Below are 20,670 nucleotides of genomic sequence, written 5' to 3' on the forward strand. Positions count from 1 at the left end.
ACGCTGTTTTTTTTATTTTTAGGAAAGACCCTTCTTTTCCTATACTTTCTAGTGTTTTCAATAGGAATGGGTGTTGTATTTTGTCAAAGGCTTTTTCTGCATCTATTGAGATAATCATGTGATTTTTGACAGTTTGCGTATTAATATAGTTAATTATGTGGATGGTTTTCATAATATTGAACCATCCTTGCATTCCTGGTATGAATCCCACCAGATCATAGTGAATAACCCTCATGATCACTTGCTGGAGTCTTTTTGCTAGTATCCTATTTAAGATTTTTGCATCTATATAAAATAAGGAGATCGGTGTGTAGTTTTCTTTCTCTGTTTTTGACTTGACTGGCCTTGGAATCAGTACTATATTTGCATCATAAAAGGAATTTGGTAGAACTCTTTCTTTGCTTATTCTGTCTCATAGTTTGTATAATATTGGGATTCATTGTTCTTTGAATGTTTGATAGATTCATTTGTGAATCCATCTGGACCTGGGGATTTTTTCTTAGGGAGTACTTTGATTGCTTCTTCAATTTCATTTTTTGATATGGGGTTGTTTAGCTAGTCTATTTATTCCTCTGTTAGTCTAGGCAATTTAAATTTTTGTAAGTATTCATCCATATCACCCAGATTGCCATATTTATTGCCATATAATTGGGCATAGTAGTTTTTAATGATTCCCTTAATTTCCTCTTCATTAGAGGTGAGATCTCCCTTTTCATCTTGGATACTGTCAATTTGGTTTTCTTCTTTCCTTTTTTTAATTAGACTAAACAGTACTTTGTCTATTTTATTTGTTTTTTCAAAGTACCAGCTTCTAGTTTTATTTATTAAATCAATAGTTCTTTGACTTTCAATTTTATTAATTTCTCCTTTGATATTTAGGATCTTTAATTTAGTCTTCATCTGGGGATTTTTAATTTGTTCACTTTCTAGTTTTTTTTTTAATTTGCATGCCCAATTCATTGACCTCTGCCCTCCCTAATTAATATATGAACTGAAGGTTATAAATTTCTCCCTGAGTACTGCTTTGGCTGCATCCCATAGATTTTGAAAGGATGTGTCCTAATTGTCATTTTCTTCAATGAAATTATTAATTGTTTATATGATTTGTTCTTTAACTGGTTTTTGAGAATTGTATTGTTTAATTTCCAATTAATTTTTGATTTACCTCTCCTTGTACCCTTACTAATTATTATTTTCATTGCGTTGTGATCTGAGGTTACATATATTATTTCTGCTGTTTTGCACTTGTTTGCCATGTTTTTATGCCCTAGTATACAGTCAATCTTTGGGAATGTACCATGTGCTGTTGAAAAGAAGGGGTATTTCTTTTTATCCCTATTTATTTTTCTCCACATATCTACTAACTCTAATTGTTCGAAGATTTCATTCACTCCTCTTACCTCTTTCTTATTTATTTTTTGGTTTGATTTATCTAGTTCTGATAGAGGAAGGTTCACATCTCCCACTAGTATAGTTTTTCTATCTATTTTATCCTTGAGCTCCACTAGTTTCTCCTTTAGAAATTTGGATGCTATGCTATTTGGTGCATACATGTTGAGTACTGATATTTCCTCATTGTGTATACTGGCTTTTATCAGGATGTAATTTCCTTCCCTATCTCTTTTGACCAGAGATTTTTACTTTGGCTTTGTCAGATATCATGATTTTGACTCCTGCCTTCTTTTTTATCAGTTGATGCTAATAGATTTGGCTCCATCCTCTTACTTTTAATTACATGTGTTTACCTTCCTCATGTTTGTTTCTTGAAGAGAGCATATGGTAGGGTTTTGGTTTCTAATCTACTCTGCTATTCACTTGCATTTTATGGGTGATTTCATTCCATTCACATTCAGAGTTATGATTATCAGCTGTGTATTTCCCAGCATTTTGATTTCCACTCATAGTCCTGCCTTTTCTTCTTTCACTATTTCCTTCTACACCAATGTTTTGTTTTTAATCAGTCCCCCTAATTCCCACCCTTATTTTACTTCCCTTTCTACCCCACTCCTTTCTTATTCCCCTCTTATTTTCTTTACAGTCTTTTTAAACTATCCCCCCACCTTCTCCCTCCTTTTTACTGCTTCCCTCCCCACCAGTCTGTTTGTTACCCTTCTAATTCCCTATAGGGTGCAAATCAATTTTCTGCTCCAATGTATTTAATTGTTTTTCCGTCTTGGAGTCAATTTCAATGCATGTAAGTATTGAGTATTTCTTATCTCCAACCTCGTTACCCTTCCAGTGTATTGATGTTCTCCCCACTTCCCACCATGTGCTTCGTTGTGACATATAAATTCACCCCATTTTGTTTCTTTTCCCATTTCTTTTAGTACTAACCTTTTTTAGCTCTAGTTTTATATATATACACACATATATAAATATGTATTTATGCATACATATATCTATATAGATATTTATGTCTTGACATTTCATCTTATACAGTTTGTCAGTGTTCCCTCTAAGTATAATTCTTCTAGCTATGCAGGTGATAATAACAATTTTTAAGAGTTACCAATGACCACTTTTCTTATTGGGATACATATTATTTTAACTTTTTGGTTCTCTTAAAAAAAGTTGTTTTTTTTGTTTGTTTGTTTGGTTTGGTTTTTCTTTTTTCCCCCTCTTTCTTAATTACCTTTTGATGATTCTCTTGATTTCTATGTTTGGGCATCATATTTTCTGTTCAGGTCTGGTCTTGTCTTTACAAATGCTTGGAATTCTTTTATTTTATTAAATAACCATACTATCCCCTGTAAGAATATAGTCAGTTTTGCTGGGTAGTTGATTCTTGGTTTTAGGCCTAGTTTCCTTGCTTTCCAGAATATCATATTCCATGCCTTTTGGTCTTTCAGTGCAGATACAACCAGATCCTGTGTTTTCCTCACTGTAGTTCCATGGTATCTGAATGATTTCTTCTTAGCAGTTTGTAATATTTTTTCCTTGATCTGATAGTTCTTGAATTTGGCTATAACATTTGTCAACTTTAAATTATTCCACCCTACTTAGATAAAGTTGTAATCTCCTGACTGAACAATGAATGTACTTAGTTCTCATCTTATAATGAAGCTAGAACTTTGTAATAATTAAAATAGTTGGTTGCCATAAACTGTAATGATTAAAATAGTGGAAGACTTAAATTGTAGTAGATAAAAGAGTGGATGAGTAAGTTGTGACTGCAGGAAATATGTTTTCACTACAGTGTCTTGTTTTTAAATCAAATATAAGGTGGTCGCCAGGGAAATATTCCCAGTTATTCAATATACCCAAGTCAGCTAGGTTTTATAGAGATTTTAATTAATACAAATGAGGAATTAAGAAAGAGAGAGAGAGAGAAAGGAAATAATGAGAAAAGGGCTATACCAGCCTAGGCCGGCATGAGCCAGCCTAGGAAGAGAGGGATAAGTCAGTCTTTTATCACCCACCACAAGATCTGTCCAAGCAAGGATTCAGAGGGATAGAGTCTTGTAGCAGTCCAGCCCATAGGCATTATGGGGAGACAAGGATTGTGAGTGAGCACATGGCCATCCTGTGCATGGCAATAAATTTTATTGCCAGCGTGGCTGAAGTTTAGGCGCGAAACCTTGCTTTCCTTTGTCTCACTCTCATGGGGATAATAACCCCACCTTCACCTTGTCATAAGTTGCATTATCCAATGGGAATACCCCAGGTAACTCATCCATATGCATTGAGGTATCATATAACTGTTCAATATGTATTGAGCTGTCAAGACTATAAATAAACAAGCCACAGCCAGCCTGCCCACTTGGAGGACATCCACAGGTTTGCTAAGGAGCATCTTATCCCCTGTCTCTCTCCTCTCTATCTTTCTCACTAAGGCCTGGTCTTTAGGCCAGGCCTGCCTTACTTTCTCTCTCTTTTTCCTAATGCTACCTAGCATTATCTACCTCCTGTAGTTTCTGATCTCCTTTCCATCTGAGCTAGCATTATCCTCTGACCAGTGTAGTGTTAAATTGAGATCATTGGGTGGGACAGCCTGGATAGTAACACCCAGTGGTCGGAGCAGCTGTGGCTCTTACAAATAATAATTGTCTACTGACTCAATTATTTACATCTCTAAAGTCAGCTCATTCACGCCCTTTGCGGGATCTAAAACTTCTACTCTATCTCTATCTTCTCACCCTTGCAGCCTCTCGCGGGCCGGGAGGCAGCAAGTCTCCTCAGAGGGAGTTCCAGCCAGAGTCAGCCTCCCTCAGACTGTCTTCAAGAGACTGATCCAAGAGACTGTGTGCTCTCAGCTTCTTCATCTCCTTATAAAGGGAAATTTCTACTATGTCACCTCCCCTAAGTTCTCCCATCTACCAATCACAGTAGACGTTTTTCAAAGGACAGACCATTCTTAGTTTACACCTAAGAAGACTAATCTTTTGAGTAATTCACACCTGAGTAGACTAGAATCTCTGAGTAAGTTCTCACCTCTTTGCTCCTTGTAAGTTCACAAGTTGCCTGACCTTTATAGGTACTTAGCACCCTTTTGTATTATATCCAAAAATAGGCATAGCTTAAGAACTTTTGCCTTACTATAAGTATGGGTTTAAGTATTTTTCACTTTCAGCAAGGAGTTTACAACTTTATCTTCCCCTAAGGCATGCTTAAGTATGGTGAAGTAGAGTTCTCACATTCCTGATCTAAGTAGAGTTCTCACATTCCTGAACTAAGTTACTTCATTGTTTAAAGTGGGGAATGGTCTTAACCCAATCTTATGAAGTAGGGTCTGAGAATTTTAAGGTTCACAACTTTAAGCTAAGTCTGTTTTTAGATCTTAATACAAACAGGTGTTAAGTAATTATAAAGGTTAAATTAATCACAAAAAGGTCAAGTAGCTAACAAAAGGTAAACTTTACAAAGAAGTGTTAAGTAACTCTAAAGATATAATCTAATCAAAAGAAGATGAGAACTAGAAATGGGTATTTAGAGGAGGAGACACAAGGTTGAAAGGTCTATATATTTGGCTCCCTTGCTGTCTCCAGGGATCCTTATTGACAGGAATCCTTTTTGGAGGTGGAGAGTTAGCTGAGAGCAGCATGCTGAGACTTCCAGCATCTTAGTGTGGCTACAAGCTATTGTCTAGTTCGGTTGTGAGTTTCTGGCTGAGTTTTCCTCCTTTACTTTCCAACTTTATCCTCTTAGATGCCTCTAATCTTCTTCAGAGACCTTGAGGCGTGAATTTTAAACTCCCCCTGGCATAGGCCAGGCAGAAGAAATCCTATATCCTCTTTCCTCCTTCTCCTTAAATTCCTTCCCTCTATATTAATTAAATTACTATAAATTTCCACACTGACTTGGGTATTTTTTGGCGACCAATTAAATCTAGATTTTAAGTCACAACCCTAAAATCATCTTTACACATTCCTGGGTGTTGTCAGTTCAGGATTAAGTACAGGAGGTGATCTGTGGATTCTTTCAATCTCCACTTTTCCCTCTTGTTCTAGAATATCAGGGCAGTTTTCTTGGATAATTTCCTATAGTATGATGTTCAGGCTTTTTCTTTTGTCATGGTCTTCCAGTAGACCAATGATTCTTAAGGTGTCTTTCTGGAACAAAATCTTCTGTTTTGTGAATAAGGTGCTTCATATTTTCCTCAGTTTTTTCATTCTTTTGATTTTGTTTTATAGTGTCCTGCTGCCTTGTAAAGTCACTTTCTTCTAATTGTTGTATTCTGGTTTTTAAAGACTGAATTTCATCCCTGGCTTTTTGGTCATCCTTCTGATCTTTCTTCTCCTTTGCCTCATTTTCAAGCTGATTAATTTTGACTTTCAAGGCTCTGTTTTCTGTTTCCAGATGACTTATCTTGCTTTTTAAGTTCTTTTCCCAGTTATCTTCAGCCTCTCTTAATTGTGTTTTGAATTGTATTTTGAGTTCTTCCAAAGCCTGTATCCAGTTTGCTGGAATTTCTGTTTTTTTGCTTGCTATTCCATCATCTTTCTCTGTTCCGTTTGTTCTTTGTTCATTGCCTAGATAGAAGCTGTCCATTGTAATTTTTTTTCCTTTTTCTGTTGTTTGCTGATATTTACCCTTTCTTTATTTCCTGTAGTTGCCTGAGCTTTTACTTCCCTCATTTTGTGTTGTATCTCTGGTTTGGGGATTTTCTGTTAGCCTTCACCCTTGGAGTTTAGTTAGAAAATCTCTCAGCACAATCTGTAGGGGAGGGGTGTTGGAGCTTGAGCTTCCCAATGAGATTAAGCCCAGATGAGTTGCAGAGCTGGATGTGCCCTGAGGCCAAAATCTCAGGAAGGGGAGGCAATATTTAGTGTCTTTGTTGCTGCAACTAAGTTACCCTCTCTGCACTTCTCCATCTGCTTCCCCACCACCTGTATTCCAAGCTCTGAGCCTGGCACAGCTTTACCCGCAAGGTACTCCCTCCAGACTAGCACCCTTGCCCTCCCAGAGGTTCCAGCTACTGCTGGAGGCTCAGCACTCTAGGTGGGGGAGGGGTCCTGGGACTTTCCTTCTTCCTTCCCCTTAAACCTGAGTGTTCTTGATTTCAGGCTTTTGGGGAGCTTATCTTTTGAGTCCAGCAGGAGAGTACCTTGGGTATGTCCTGTTGTTAAGTTTGATTTTCAGTCCCCTTGGAACATTTAGTTTGTAATCGGTAAGGAAAGGTTTTCAGAGGTCTGAACTTTTGCTGCCTCTATGCCACCATCTTGACTCCACCTCCCCCAAATAAAGTATTTAAACAATTGCATCTTATAAAAAAAATCAAACAAGACACTAATAAATTCTCTAAGAAAAAGTTTTCTAAAGCCAGAATGAATTCACAAGTGAATTCTATTAAACATTTAAAGTACTATTAAGTCTAATACTATATAAACTATTTAGAAAAATAGATGAATGAATTCTATTAACTTCCTTTTACAACACAAATGTGGTATTGATTCATAAACCTGGAAGAACAAAGGCAGAGAAAGAAAACTATCAACCAATTTCCCTAATGAATATTGATGCTAAAATATTAAATAAAATACTAGCAAGGAAATTATAGCAGTATGAAAAGAATCAAATACCATTACCAGTTAGGATTTATGCCAGAAATATAGGGCTCATTCAGTATTAGGAAAACTATCAGCATAATTGTCCATATTAATAACAAAACCAACAGAAATCATAGAAATTATCTTAATAGATGCAGAAAAAGCTTTTGACAAAATTCAGTACTCATGCTTTGCAAGTAGATCAGGGTAGCAAGGATACTCTTTATCATCACCACAATTCACTATAGTATTATAAATGCTCGGTGTAGCCATAAGAGAAGAAAAAGAAATCAAAGGAATTATAATTGGCAAAGAGGAAACAAAACTAACACCTTTTGCAAACAATATGATGTATATTTAGAGCTGGTATACTTAAAGAATCAACTAAAAAACTAGTTGAAATAACATTAGCAAAGTTGCAGGATATTAAATAATGCCCCCATCCCAAATCAGTATTTCTCTCTATATAATACAAAGTCAAGGAGCAAGAGATTAAAAATAAATTCCACTTAAAATAACTGTAGACAATACAAAATTCTTGGGAGTCTACCTGTCAAGACAAACCCAGGAACTTTATGAACACTGTTTAAAAAAAAACTTTTCACATTATTAAAGTCAGATCTAAATAACTGGAAAAAATATACTTGCTCAAGGATAGTGCAAGCCAATATAATAACACTGACAGTATGATAAAAAATAAAAGATAATAAAAATGTCAATTCTACCTAAATTAATTTAATTCTTCATTATTATGCCAATCAAACTACCAAAAAATTATTCTACAGGGCAATAAAAAATAATAGCAGAGTTTATCTGGAAGAATAAAAGGTCAAGAATATCAGAAGAATCCATTTTAAAAATTTGAAATGAGGTAGCCTATCTATACTAGATCTCAACTGTATTACAAAGGGATAATCATCAAAATAATCTGCTATTGGTTGAGAAATAGAGTGGTAGAATATATTAGATACACAATACACAATAGTAAATGACCATAGTAACTTCTATGTTTGGTAGTCCCCCAAATCTAATTTTTGGCACAAAAATTCTCTTTCTGAGAAAAATTTCTGGGAAAACCAGAAAAGGCTATATTAGAAACTAGGTATTGACCAACATCTCACACCATACAGCAAGATAAGGTTAAAATGAGTACATGATGTAGAAGCAGAGAATGATAACAAAAAAAATTAGGGGAGTATAGACTATACTATATAGTTTATGAGTAAGGGAAGAAACAAAGAATATTAAGGTATGAAAAATGGATAATTTTATTATATTCAATTGGAACGGTTTTGTACAAATGAAACTAATGCAACCAACATTAGAAGGAAAGCAGAAAGCTGGGAAAGTGTTGTAAGCAAGTGTCTCTATGAATATGGCAAATGGTCAAAAGATCTGAACAGGCAATTTTCAGTCCAAAAAATAAAGAAACTTTATCCAATTACATGAAAAAAGTTTTAAATCATTATTGATTAGAGAACTGTAACTTAAAACAACTCTGAGGTATTCTCTCGCTCAATCAAATCAACTAATATGATAGAAAGGAAAATGATAGATGTTGGAGGGAATATGGGAAAATTGAGATAGCAATGTATTGTTGGTATTGTTGTGAACTGATATGTATTAAGAAGAGGACTTTGGAACTATGCTGAAAGGACTATAAAACTGTGCATATATTTGCTTAGACTATATCCCAAAGAGATAAAAAAATAAAAAAGGGAAAATTTGTACAAAAATATGTATAGCAGTTATTTTGTGGTGGAAAAGAATTGGAAATTGAGGGGATGCCTAATGGGCAATTATGAAATAACTTAACAAGTTATACTATGTGATTGTAATAGAATAATTTTGTGTCATAAGAAATGATGAGCAGGATGATCTCAATATATTCTAGGAAAACTTACATGAACTGTTGCAAAATGAAATGAGCAGAACCAGGAGAATATTGTATACAATAAAAGCTATATTGTATGAGGGTCAGGTGTGAATGACATAATTATTCTTAGCAATCCAAGACAATTCTAAAAGACTTATGACAAAAAATGCTGTCTACTTCCAGAGAAAAAACTGATGAAGTCTGAATGCAGACTGAGACATACTGTTTTTTTACTTTATTTTCTTCATGGTTTTAAAAATATTTTTAATAATTCTATAATCTGGAAATTAAAAAAATAAAAAAAAATAAAATAAGGGTATTGGATTAGCTAGCCTCTCTGATCCCTTACAACTCTTCATCTATTCTTCCCAGATCTCAGAGTAATTTCTTAGCATTATCTCTCTTAAGGACATATGCTTTTTAAACTTTTACCTCTAATCTTGGAATGAAAGCTTTTCTCCTTAGCTAAAAGAATTTCAGGCTTTATATGAGAGACTGGGTCTCTTCGGAACAACCCCTGAAATCACACTACACACAAATATTTATGAAATTCTCTGTTTAAGGTTGGTTCTGAGCATAATTATTGGACAACCAGCATCTAGGCATATACACCAGTCTTATTTGTGACTAATTTTTCTTTGAAGCTTATATCAATTTTGACACAAAAATGCATGTAATCCTTGTGACTTTGATGGCACAATGTGCTTGGGTACACATTGAAGACTTTTCTCCCTCTCTTGGCTTAGAGTTCCAACCTAAAACCTTGGGACAATGTGTATGTGTCTGTATATCTTCCAGTATGTTCAAGGCAGTTCCTCATTTGCAGACTAGATGGTGCCATGTTCTATTCACTCTTATGTGCTAGTCCTAGAGTCAGGAAAACTCATCTTCCCAAGTTCAAATCTTCCTTCAGACACTTCCTGGTTGGGTGGTGTGAGAAAGTCTCCTACCCTGATTTGCCTTAGTTTCCTTATCTGTAAAAGGAGCTGGAGAAAGCAATGGAAAACCACTCCAATATCTTTGCCAAGAAACCCTCAAATGTAGTTACAGAATCAAACATGAATGAAATGACAGAACAACGATTCACAATATTAAAGAATGCTGTTTTATAAAAAGGCCAACCCCTCCCCCCAATTTTTTATTGTGGAATTATTAGTACACCCCAAAAGTATATAAATCTCTAGAGCCATCTCTGAATATAAGGGATTCTTTGCTGAAAGCCCTTGCCCCACAGATCCTACCTACAAGTTGTGGTAGTAGGGATGATATTTTCTTTTTCTTTCCCCAGAGCTATAACTAGAGCAGGGTTTTATTCATTATCATCCCTATGCCTCCAAGACTTCTAACAGCCTTTGAAACCCAACTTGAAACCATTTTTCTTATCTGTCTCTAGGCCATCTCTTTTTCTCCTATCACTATGACATTCTCCTAAGACTTGCCTTTTTCCTCATCAGATCTGGTCCAGAATCTCTGCAGTATGGACCACTTCCCTTTTTTCATAGAAAGACTTGCAATCAGACAGTACTTTGAGCTGCCACCACCATCCCTAACTTTCTTCTCCCTTGCTCTCCTCCCAATAAAATAACCAACTAAACCTGGTTTGTTTCAGGTAAATTGACCTCTCTCTCTCTCTCTCTCTCTCTCTCTCTCTCTCTCTCTCTCTCTCTCTCTCTCTCTCTCTCTCTCTCTCTCTCTCTCTCTCTCTCTGTCTCTCTCTCTCTCTCTCTCTCTCTGTCTCTCTCTCTCTCTCTCTCTCAGCTGCTCTCTCTTTCTCTCTCATTCTCTTTCTTTTCCTTCCTTCTTTCCCTCCTTCCTTCCTTTCTTTTTTCTCTCTTCCTTCCTTCCTTCCTTCCTTCCTTCCTTCCTTCCTTCCTTCCTTCCTTCCTTCCTTCCTTCCTTCCTTCCTTCCTTCCTTCCTTCCTTCCTTCCTTCCTTCCTTCCTTCCTTTCTTCCTTCCTTCCTTCCTTCCTTCCTTCTTTCCTCCCTTCTTTCCTTCCTTCCTTCTTTCCTTCCTTCCTTCCTTCCTTTCTTTCTTCATTCCCTTCCTTTTCCTCACTTTTTCTATTTTTCCTCCTTTACACCCCCTCTTTCTCCTTTTTCTATCTTGTGTCTTCCCACCTTCTCATTCTCTTTTGTTTTCACATATACCTCTCTCATCACTCCCTTACCTTCAGTCTTCTTTTCCCCCTGCTTTTACTGCTAATTGTGCTTCTCTTTTTTCTTCTTCCATTGTATTTCCATTCAGCTTGGTTAGAAGAGATATTTATTTCCCCATATGGAAATATCAGGGAGGCACATCCTTCCCAGTGAATCCTTACAAAGAAATTATGCTTTCCCCTGTTTTTCTTTTTTCTTTCATCTCTTTTTCATCTATATATCCTCCCCCTGTTCTATTAAGTCCCAGTAATTTTTTACTTGTTAAATATAGCCCTGCAACATTTTTATATTTTATCTTCTAAGGTAAATCTTATAACCTGCTTTATAGTCCTCTTTCAGGTGAACTTCCCCACACTGACCACACTAGTATTCCTTCTAATTCCTTCAGTCTTTCTTCTTAAACTGAATCACTAGAGCTGCTCATATTGACTCTTTTTTTTTTTTCAGGAAATTTAAAGAACTTTTATTCATTCAGCATAGGCAAATTTCAAATAAAGTTACAACTTCTTTTAGCATCTATTGGTAGTTCATTGATAAAAGGATCCAAAATGACTTCAAGCTGGCTTCTTTTTTTTTTTTTATTTCGATAAAACTGAAGTATGAAATATTTTAAAAACATTTTTCTTCCTATTCTTTTTTTTTTAAATATATTTTATTTGATCATTTCCAAGCATTATTCGTTAAAGACATAGATCATTTTCTTTTCCTCCCCCCCACCCCCCATAGCCGACGCGTAAGTCCACTGGGCATTAGATGTTTTCTTGATTTGAACCCATTGCTTTGTTGATAGTATTTGCATTAGAGTGTTCATTTAAAGTCTATCCTCTGTCATGTCCCCTCAGCCTCTGTATTCAGGCAGTTGCTTTTTCTCGGTGTTTCCACTCCCATAGTTTATCCTTTGCTTATGAATGGTGTTTTTTTTTCTCCTGGATCCCTGAAAGTTGTTCAGGGACATTACACCGCCCCTAATGGAGAAGTCCATTACGTTCGATTATACCACAGTGTATTAGTCTCTGTGTACAATGTTCTCCTGGTTCTGCTCCTCTCGCTCTGCATCACTTCCTGGAGGTTGTTCCAGTCTCCATGGAACTTCTCCACTTTATTATTCCTTTGAGCACAATAGTACTCCATCACCAACATATACCACAGTTTGTTCAGCCTTTCCCCAATTGATGGGCATCCCCTCGTTTTCCAGTTTTGGGCCACCACAAAGAGCGCAGCTATGAATATTTTTGTACAAGTCTTTGTGTCCATTATCTCTTTGGGATACAGACCCAGCAGTGCTATGGCTGGGTCAAAGGGTAGATATTCTTTTGTCGCCCTTTGGGCATAGTTCCAAATTGCCCTCCAGAATGGTTGGATCAGTTCACAACTCCACCAGCAATGAATTAATGTCCCTACTTTGCCACATCCCCTCCAGCATTCATTACTTTCCTTTGCTGTTATGTTAGCCAATCTGCTAGGTGTGAGGTGATACCTCAGAGTTGTTTTGATTTGCATCTCTCTGATTATAAGAGATGTAGAGCACTTCTTCATGTGCTTGTTAATAGTTTTGATTTCTTTATCTGAGAACTGCCTATCCATTTCCCTTGCCCATTTATCAATTGGAGAATGGCTTGATTTTTTGTACAATTGATTTAGCTCATTATAAATATGAGTAATTAAACCTTTGTCAGAGGTTTCTATGAAGATTTTTTCCCAATTTGTTGTTTCCCTTCTGATTTTAGTTATATTGGTTTTGTTTGTACAAAAGCTTTTTAGTTTGATGTAGTCAAAATTATTTATTTTACATTTTGTGATTCTTTCTATATCTTGCTTGGTTTTAAAGCCTTTCCCCTCCCAAAGGTCTGACATGTATACTGTTCTGTGTTTACCCAATTTACTTATGGTTTCCTTCTTTATGTTTAAGTCACTCACCCATTTTGAATTTATCTTGGTGTAGGGTGTGAGGTGTTGATCTATTCCTAGTCTCTCCCACACTGTCTTCCAATTTTCCCAGCAGTTTTTATCGAATAGTGGATTTTTGTCCCAAAAGCTGGGATCTTTGGGTTTATCGTATACTGTCTTGCTGAGGTCGTTTTCCCCCAGTCTATTCCACTGATCTTCCTTTCTGTTTCTTAGCCAGTACCAAATTGTTTTGATGACTGCTGCTTTGTAATATAGTTTGAGGTCTGGGACTGCAAGGCCCCCATCATATGTGTTTTTTTTTCATTATTTCCCTGGATATCCTTGATCTTTTGTTCTTCCAAATGAACTTTGTTATGGTTTTTTCTAAATCAGTGAAGAAGTATTTTGGTAGTTCAATGGGTATGGCACTAAATAGATAAATAAGTTTGGGTAGGATGGTCATTTTTATTATATTGGCTCGTCCTATCCATGAGCAGTTAATGTTTTTCCAATTGTTCAAGTCTAGTTTTAGTTGTGTGGCGAGTGTTTTGTAGTTGTGTTCATATAGTTCCTGTGTTTGTCTTGGGAGATAGATTCCTAGGTATTTTATTTTGTCTAAGGTGATTTTGAATGGGATTTCTCTTTCTAGTTCTTGCTGCTGAGCTGTGTTGGAGATATATAGAAAAGCTGATGATTTATGTGGGTTTATTTTGTATCCTGCAACTTTGCTAAAGTTGTTGATTATTTCAATTAGCTTTTTGGTTGAATCTCTAGGATTCTTTAAGTAGACCATCATGTCATCCGCAAAGAGTGATAACTTGGTCTCCTCCTTGCCTATTCTGATGCCTTCAATTTCTTTATCTTCTCTAATTGCTACTGCTAGTGTTTCTAGTACAATGTCAAATAGTAGAGGTGATAATGGGCATCCTTGTTTCACTCCTGATCTTATTGGGAATGCATCTAGTTTATCCCCATTGCAGATGATATTAGCTGTTGGTTTTAGATATATACTGTTTATTATTTTTAGGAATGACCCTTCTATTCCTATGCTTTCTAGTGTTTTTAATAGGAATGGGTGTTGTATTTTATCAAAGGCTTTTTCTGCATCTATTGAGATAATCATGTGGTTCTTGCTAGTTTGCTTGTTGATGTGGTCAATTATGTGGATGGTTTTCCTAATGTTGAACCAGCCCTGCATCCCTGGTATGAATCCTACTTGATCATGGTGAATGATCCTTCTGATCACTTGCTGGAGTCTTTTTGCTAGTATCCTATTTAAAATTTTTGCATCTATATTCATTAGGGAGATTGGTCTATAGTTTTCTTTCTCTGTTTTTGACCTGCCTGGTTTTGGAATCAGTACCATGTTTGTGTCGTAAAAGGAGTTTGGTAGAACTCCCTCTTTGCTTATTATGTCAAATAGTTTGTATAGTATTGGTGTTAACTGTTCTCTGAATGTTTGATGGAATTCACAGGTGAATCCATCAGGCCCTGGGGATTTTTTCTTAGGAAGTTCTTTGATGGCTTGATGGATTTCAATTTCTGATATGGGATTATTTAAGAATTCTATTTCCTCTTCTGTTAGTCTAGGCAGTTTGTATTTTTGTATATATTCATCCATTTCTCCTAAATTGGTGTATTTATTGCCATATAATTGGGCAAAGTAGTTTCTAATGATTGCCTTAATTTCCTCCTCATTGGAGGTGCTGTCCCCCTTTTCATCTTTAATGCTGTGAATTTGCTTTTCTTCCTTCCTTTTTTTAATTAGATTGACCAGTACTTTGTCTATTTTGTTTGTTTTTTCAAAGTACCAGCTTCTTGTCTTATTTATTAAATCAATAGTTCTATCACTTTCGATTTTATTAATTTCTCCCTTAATTTTTAGGATTTCTAATTTGGTTTTCTGCTGGGGGTTTTTAATTTGATCGCTTTCGAGTTTTTTCAATTGCATTTCCAATTGATTGATCTCTGCTCTCCCTTGTTTGTTAATATGAGCTTTCAGGGATATGAATTTGCCTCTGATTACCGCTTTGGCTGCATCCCAAAAGGTTTGAAAGGATGTTTCGCCATTGTCATTTTCCTTGATGAAATTATTAATTGTTTCTATGATTTCTTCTTTAGCTAAACGGTTTTGGAGTATCATATTGTTTAATTTCCAATTGGTTTTAGATTTGGTTTTCCATGTACCATTACTAATCATTATTTTTATTGCCTTGTGATCTGAGAAGGCTGCATTCATTATTTCTGCTTTTTTGCATTTGTGTGCTATGTTTCTGTGACCTAATGTATGGTCAATTTTTGTGAATGTGCCATGTGGTGCTGAGAAGAAGGTGTATTCCTTTTTATCCCTATTTATTTTTCTCCATATGTCTATTAATTCTAATTTTTCTAAGATTTCATTCACTTCTTTTACCTCTTTCTTATTTATTTTTTGATTTGATTTATCTAAATTTGATAATGGTTGGTTTAAGTCTCCCACTAGTATGGTTTTATTGTCTATTTCTTCCTTCAATTCTCCTAGTTTCTCCATTAGAAATTTGGGTGCTATATTATTTGGTGCATACATGTTGATTAATGTTATTTCCTCATTGTCTAGAGTCCCTTTTAACAAAATATAATTACCTTCCCTATCCCTTTTGATCAGGTCTATTTTTGCATTGGCTTTATCAGATATCATGATTACCACTCCTGCCTTCTTTCTATCAGTTGAGGCCCAGAAGGTCTTACTCCATCCTTTAATTCTGACCTTGTGGGTGTCAACCCGCCTCATGTGTGTTTCTTGAAGACAACATATGGTAGGGTTTTGGATTCTAATCCATTCAGCTATTCGTCTACGTTTTATGGGTGAGTTCATCCCATTCACGTTCAAAGTTATGATTGTCATTTGTGGACTCCCTGGCATTTTGATTGCCTTCCCTAATTCTAACCTTTTCTTCTTCGGCTCTACCTTTTAGTCCAGTGATTTACTTTGAATCAGTCCCCCTTGTCCCCTCCCTTGATGTTTCCCTTTTTAGTCCCTCCCTTTTTGTTCCCTCCCCCTCCCCCCTCTCTTTCCCTCCATTTTTGTTCTCCCTCTCCCCCTCCCCCCCTTGGTTTTCCCTTCTCCTTACCCTTGTTGGGTAAGATAGAATTCAAGATCCCAATGGATCTGGATGTTTTTCCCTCTCAGAGTTGATTTCCCTGAGATTGAGGTTTAAGTAAACCCCCCCCCCTCTTCCTCTCCTTCTTATAGGAGTTTTCTTCCCCTCCCCTTCCCCTGTGAATCTTTGTGTGAGAACCATTATTCTATTTGGTCTTTCTTTACCCCCTATTTATACATTACATTTTCCCCACATATTAGTATACATAGGTTGATATAAATGTAGTCCTTATAGAAGAGAGTTTGAGTAAAAGAAGATAACATTTTTCCCCTTTCCTTAATATTTACCTTTTCAGGTATTCCTTGCTCTTTGATTTTCGGTATCAAACTTTCCACAGAGCTCTGGTCTTTTCTTTGCAAAAAGTTGGAAGTCTTCTATTTTGTTGAATGCCCATACTTTCCCTTGGAAGTATATAGTCAGTTTTGCTGGGTAGCTGATTCTTGGTTGGAGACCCAGCTCTCTTGCCTTTCTGAAGATCATGTTCCATGCCTTACGATCATTCAGCGTAGAACTTGCAAGGTCTTGTGTGACCCTGATTGGCATTCCTTTATATCTAAATTGTCTTTTTCTGGCTTCCTGTAGGATTTTTTCTTTTGTTTGATAGCTTTGGAATTTGGCAATTACATTCCTGGGAGTTGTCTTTTGGGGGTTTAGTGTAGAAGGTGTTCTGTGAGCTCTGTCAGTGGATGTATTGCCCCCTTGTTCTAGAATCTCTGGGCAATTTTCTTTGATTATATCTTGTATCACCATGTCCAGTTTGGTGTTTATTTCTGGCTTTTCTGGGAGTCCAATTATTCTTAGATTTTCTCTTCTCCCCCTGTTTTCCAGATCTATCACCTTGTCGGTGAGATATTTTATGTTCTCTTCTAATTTCTTGGTGTTTTGGCTTTGCTTTATTAGTTCTTGCTTTAAAGCCTGGTTTTCTTTTACAGTTTGGTCAAACTGGTTTTGTAGATGCGTGAATTTCTTTTGCATCATTTCCCACTTTTCCTCCCAGAGGGCTTCCATCTTTTTGGTCCTTTCTGATTCAAATTCTTCATGGGTTTGTGGAGAGTTTCTATTTCCTTTGGAAGATTTTGGAGAATTTTCTTGTATATCTTCTTCTATCTGCTCTGTATTTTGTATTTTGGCTCCATAGAATGTGTCCAGAGTTGCCCCTTTCTTCTTATTTTTCTTGGTATTTTGGGGCTTCTGTGCTTCTGTGGAGTTTGTCATCTCTGAACGTGGAGGATTGGCTTTTCTTGTCTTTGTCTGGTGATCAGAGGCTTTAGTCCTGGGCAGATGTTGGTTCTATGAGCGTTCCCTGGGTTAAACTGAATATGCCTCACTGGAACTGGAATGGAAGGGTCGGACCACGAGGCCACACTCTCCCCCTGGCTCGATTTCCGGAAGTTGCCTTCAGAATCCCTGGCCGTGAGGCTGTTTCGTCGGCCTGCGGGGGGATGGGCTGCCGCTTCCCCAAGCTCCGAGAGCACAGACCCCCACTGAGACTTGGATAGCAGGATCCAGCCCGTGAGGCTGTCCTGCCCGCCCTGAGGGTTGCTGTTGTTTTGACCAGCTCTCTGCAGCGGAGGCCCCAGGCAGTAACTTTCACCCGGACCGACCGGCTCTTTGACCGACCAGCTCTTTGCAGCGGAAGCCCCAGGCAGTAACTTTCACCTGGACTGGGACTTGGGTAGAAGACCCTGAGGGTTGTTGTTCCTCAGACCCTGCTCTCTGAGCCCGGCGCGGCTGCCGCTTCCGGGAGCCTTGGACTCTGCGCTCCTACCCCTGAGGTCCGAGGGATCTCGGGTTCTGGCTTTTAAGGGGAGCCGTACCTTTTGAACCGGGTCCTGGTCCAGGAGGAGGGTTCCCAGGGTCTGTGCTGTTGATCGTTTTGAATTTCGGCGCCTTAGGAGCTTCTAGTTTGAGATCGGCCGGGAAGGGTTTTCCGGAGATCTGAACTTCAGCTTTCTCTAAGCCGCCATCTTAACCGGAAGTCTCCTCATATTGACTCTTAATGAATAAGATCTACTAATTTCATAGTCTGGTCAGTTTCTTAATATATGAACTATAATCAACTTTATTTTAATATGTGGTTTATTGTTTATTACCTTATCATTCTTTATTAGTTTGTAACAATGGTGCCTCTTAGCCTCATATTTAAAAAAATAACTATAACAATAGAGATAAGAGGTGATCTAAAACTTTGTTTAGAGAATTAGACTTGCTGACTCTAAATCTAATTCAAGTGAAAAACACATTCTTAATGCCCAGAGTTTGGTTTGATTTCCTCTCTTATTTATGCTACACATTTATTATACTTTACTATTCTCGTCATAGCCAGGGTAGAATTTTGCACAGACATTACTGTAAGATTTATTATAGCATATTTATTTTCTAAATTAAATTTTGCAGGTGCTATATCACACTAGCTCAGGCTTTGGGTATGAACATGGGAGGAGCTCCAGCAGGACCAGCAGGAACTGGCAAAACAGAAACAACGAAAGACATGGGACGATGCCTAGGAAAATATGTGGTGGTGTTTAACTGTTCAGATCAAATGGATTTTAGAGGCTTAGGACGGATTTTCAAAGGTAAGTGGTGATGACTATGGAAAAATGTGATAGGATGCCTTTTTTCACAAAAATGTAAACAATGTTAGATGTTGAATTATTATTACTTGATTAGTTCATTTTTATTTTTTTAATCTTTGGAATCTCATTTTATTGCAAAGATTTTACTAATGAATGAAAAATATCAAGCAAGCATAATTCTCTTGCATTTCTAAAAATCAATGTTGTTGATGCTATTTAAAACCCCTGTTGTGAATGAGTTAAGCATGATAAGTGCTCGACCAGTGAAGATACTATACGTTATATCTGAACTTCCAAAAACACCTCCAAGGCAAAGGAGCAGTCTCTGAACAAGTACCATATCAGAAATACATGCGGGAATGTCTGTGAAAGTTCTTAACACAGACTTGACCCCTCCGTGGAGAGTGACTTGCTTTTATCACCCAGGGATGGTACCAAATCCTGCCACACAAGAATGACCTAAGGAAGGAATATGCTGTTCTACACTCCTCCAGGTTGCCTTCTTGCTCTTTGGCAAATCATAGAAGAAACACAGAGACATGCCCAAGTCCAGGAAATTTCTCTTCAGAAAAACTATACCTAGGAATCTCACTTGAATCTGACACTCGGCAAAAATCATCCACACCACTCAAGGCACAAAAGTTGCCTGGCCTAGTTAAATCCATTCACAATTGTTAAAGTCAGTCCTCCTGGAACATTTCACTAGTAACTTGTTTCATTTCCCCAGCCTCAGAGCTGACTAAGCCAGATAGATATGATAAATTGATATGTTGTACAAAATAATAAATTGTGGGCACTCTTGAAAATGATTAGCACCCAGAAGACAATCTGTAAGATTATTTATGTTAAGATTTGCAATTATTTCCGTAAAAAATTTTAAATCACTGTTTTCTTCTCTAGGTTTAGCACAGTCTGGCTCCTGGGGATGCTTTGATGAATTTAACAGAATTGAGTTGCCTGTATTATCAGTGGCAGCTCAACAGATTTATATTGTTTTGACAGCAAGAAAGGAGAGAAAAAAGCAGTTTATTTTTTCTGATGGTGATTGCGTTGATTTAAATCCAGAATTTGGAATCTTTCTAACAATGGTAAGAAACTCTGATTATGGTATAATCAGATTTTAAGACACTTGAAAGTGATGAAATTCTAATTGAGGATCTTTGACTCTAAACCTAATCTAAGTGATTCCCTTGGTAATTAATTTCCTTCCTTTTGTAGTTAATTTTGCTTTCTCTTTTCATATGATAAAACTTATTGATGATTTAAATGTTTAAAGAGTCCTTGGTAATATCTCATAACAAAAATCATATGAAAGTCTCATTGAACATTTAATTTAGGTAAATCAATTAGATGAGTGAAATCTCCCAATCACAAGGGACATTAAGCTCATCTATAAAGTTTGATCAACAGTTGACAGGGAGGAATTTCAAGGAAGATTTGAGTTGATTGTATGAAAAGAAAAATGACAAATGTTTATTAGTGTAGACAACTGTAAAATGAATATAATTTAAATCATACTCTGAAGGATATTACCTCTGAGCATTAACTATTACAAGGGTGGAACTAATAAAAAATGCTGAAATTAGGAAATGTCTAAAAATTAAAACATTGTCTTCTCACTGTACAAAGCTCTCATGTATCTGATATATGTTGTATTTCTCTACAAAATTACTCTGTTCTGGTTGTTTATACATAACAAAAAGACATAGCAAAACCAGAGATGGTCCCCAGGAGAGCAGCTGAATATTAAGGAGATTGAAAAGGCTCTGTTTCCAGAGAAAACAAGGAGAAACGTCTCAGGCCAAAAAATTAAGGATGCCCTGATTACCAAATAGCCAACCAATGTTAATTAACTTTTAGGAAGGAGTGTTTACTGAGGTGCTATAGTAAGAGCCAGTGGTATAGTATAACTCCCCCAAAACCCCAAAAGAAATAATCTGTCTCACACTATCCCATATGTAGAGTTTTGGGGAATGTAGGCTCAAGCTCAGTACATGAAGCAAAGGAGTAAAATGTGTAACTCCTATTGTTTGAAAGATCTTTTCTCT

General features: G+C 36.7%; 1 protein-coding gene across 2 annotated transcripts in view; it reads left to right on the forward strand.

Moving 5' to 3' along the window:
- DNAH8 (dynein axonemal heavy chain 8) overlaps positions 1 to 20,670 on the forward strand; it is a 491,513-nt gene that overhangs the window by 275,876 nt on the left and 194,967 nt on the right. For both annotated transcript variants that reach the window (XM_016431041.2, XM_016431044.2), the window contains 2 exons: positions 18,444 to 18,622; positions 19,523 to 19,710. In XM_016431041.2, the coding sequence (XP_016286527.1) occupies positions 18,444 to 18,622; positions 19,523 to 19,710 (367 nt within the window). The remainder of the gene's footprint in view (positions 1 to 18,443; positions 18,623 to 19,522; positions 19,711 to 20,670) is intronic.

The sequence above is a fragment of the Monodelphis domestica genome, chromosome 2 (genome assembly GCF_027887165.1).
Source record: "Monodelphis domestica isolate mMonDom1 chromosome 2, mMonDom1.pri, whole genome shotgun sequence".
Taxonomy (NCBI): Eukaryota; Metazoa; Chordata; class Mammalia; order Didelphimorphia; family Didelphidae; genus Monodelphis; species Monodelphis domestica.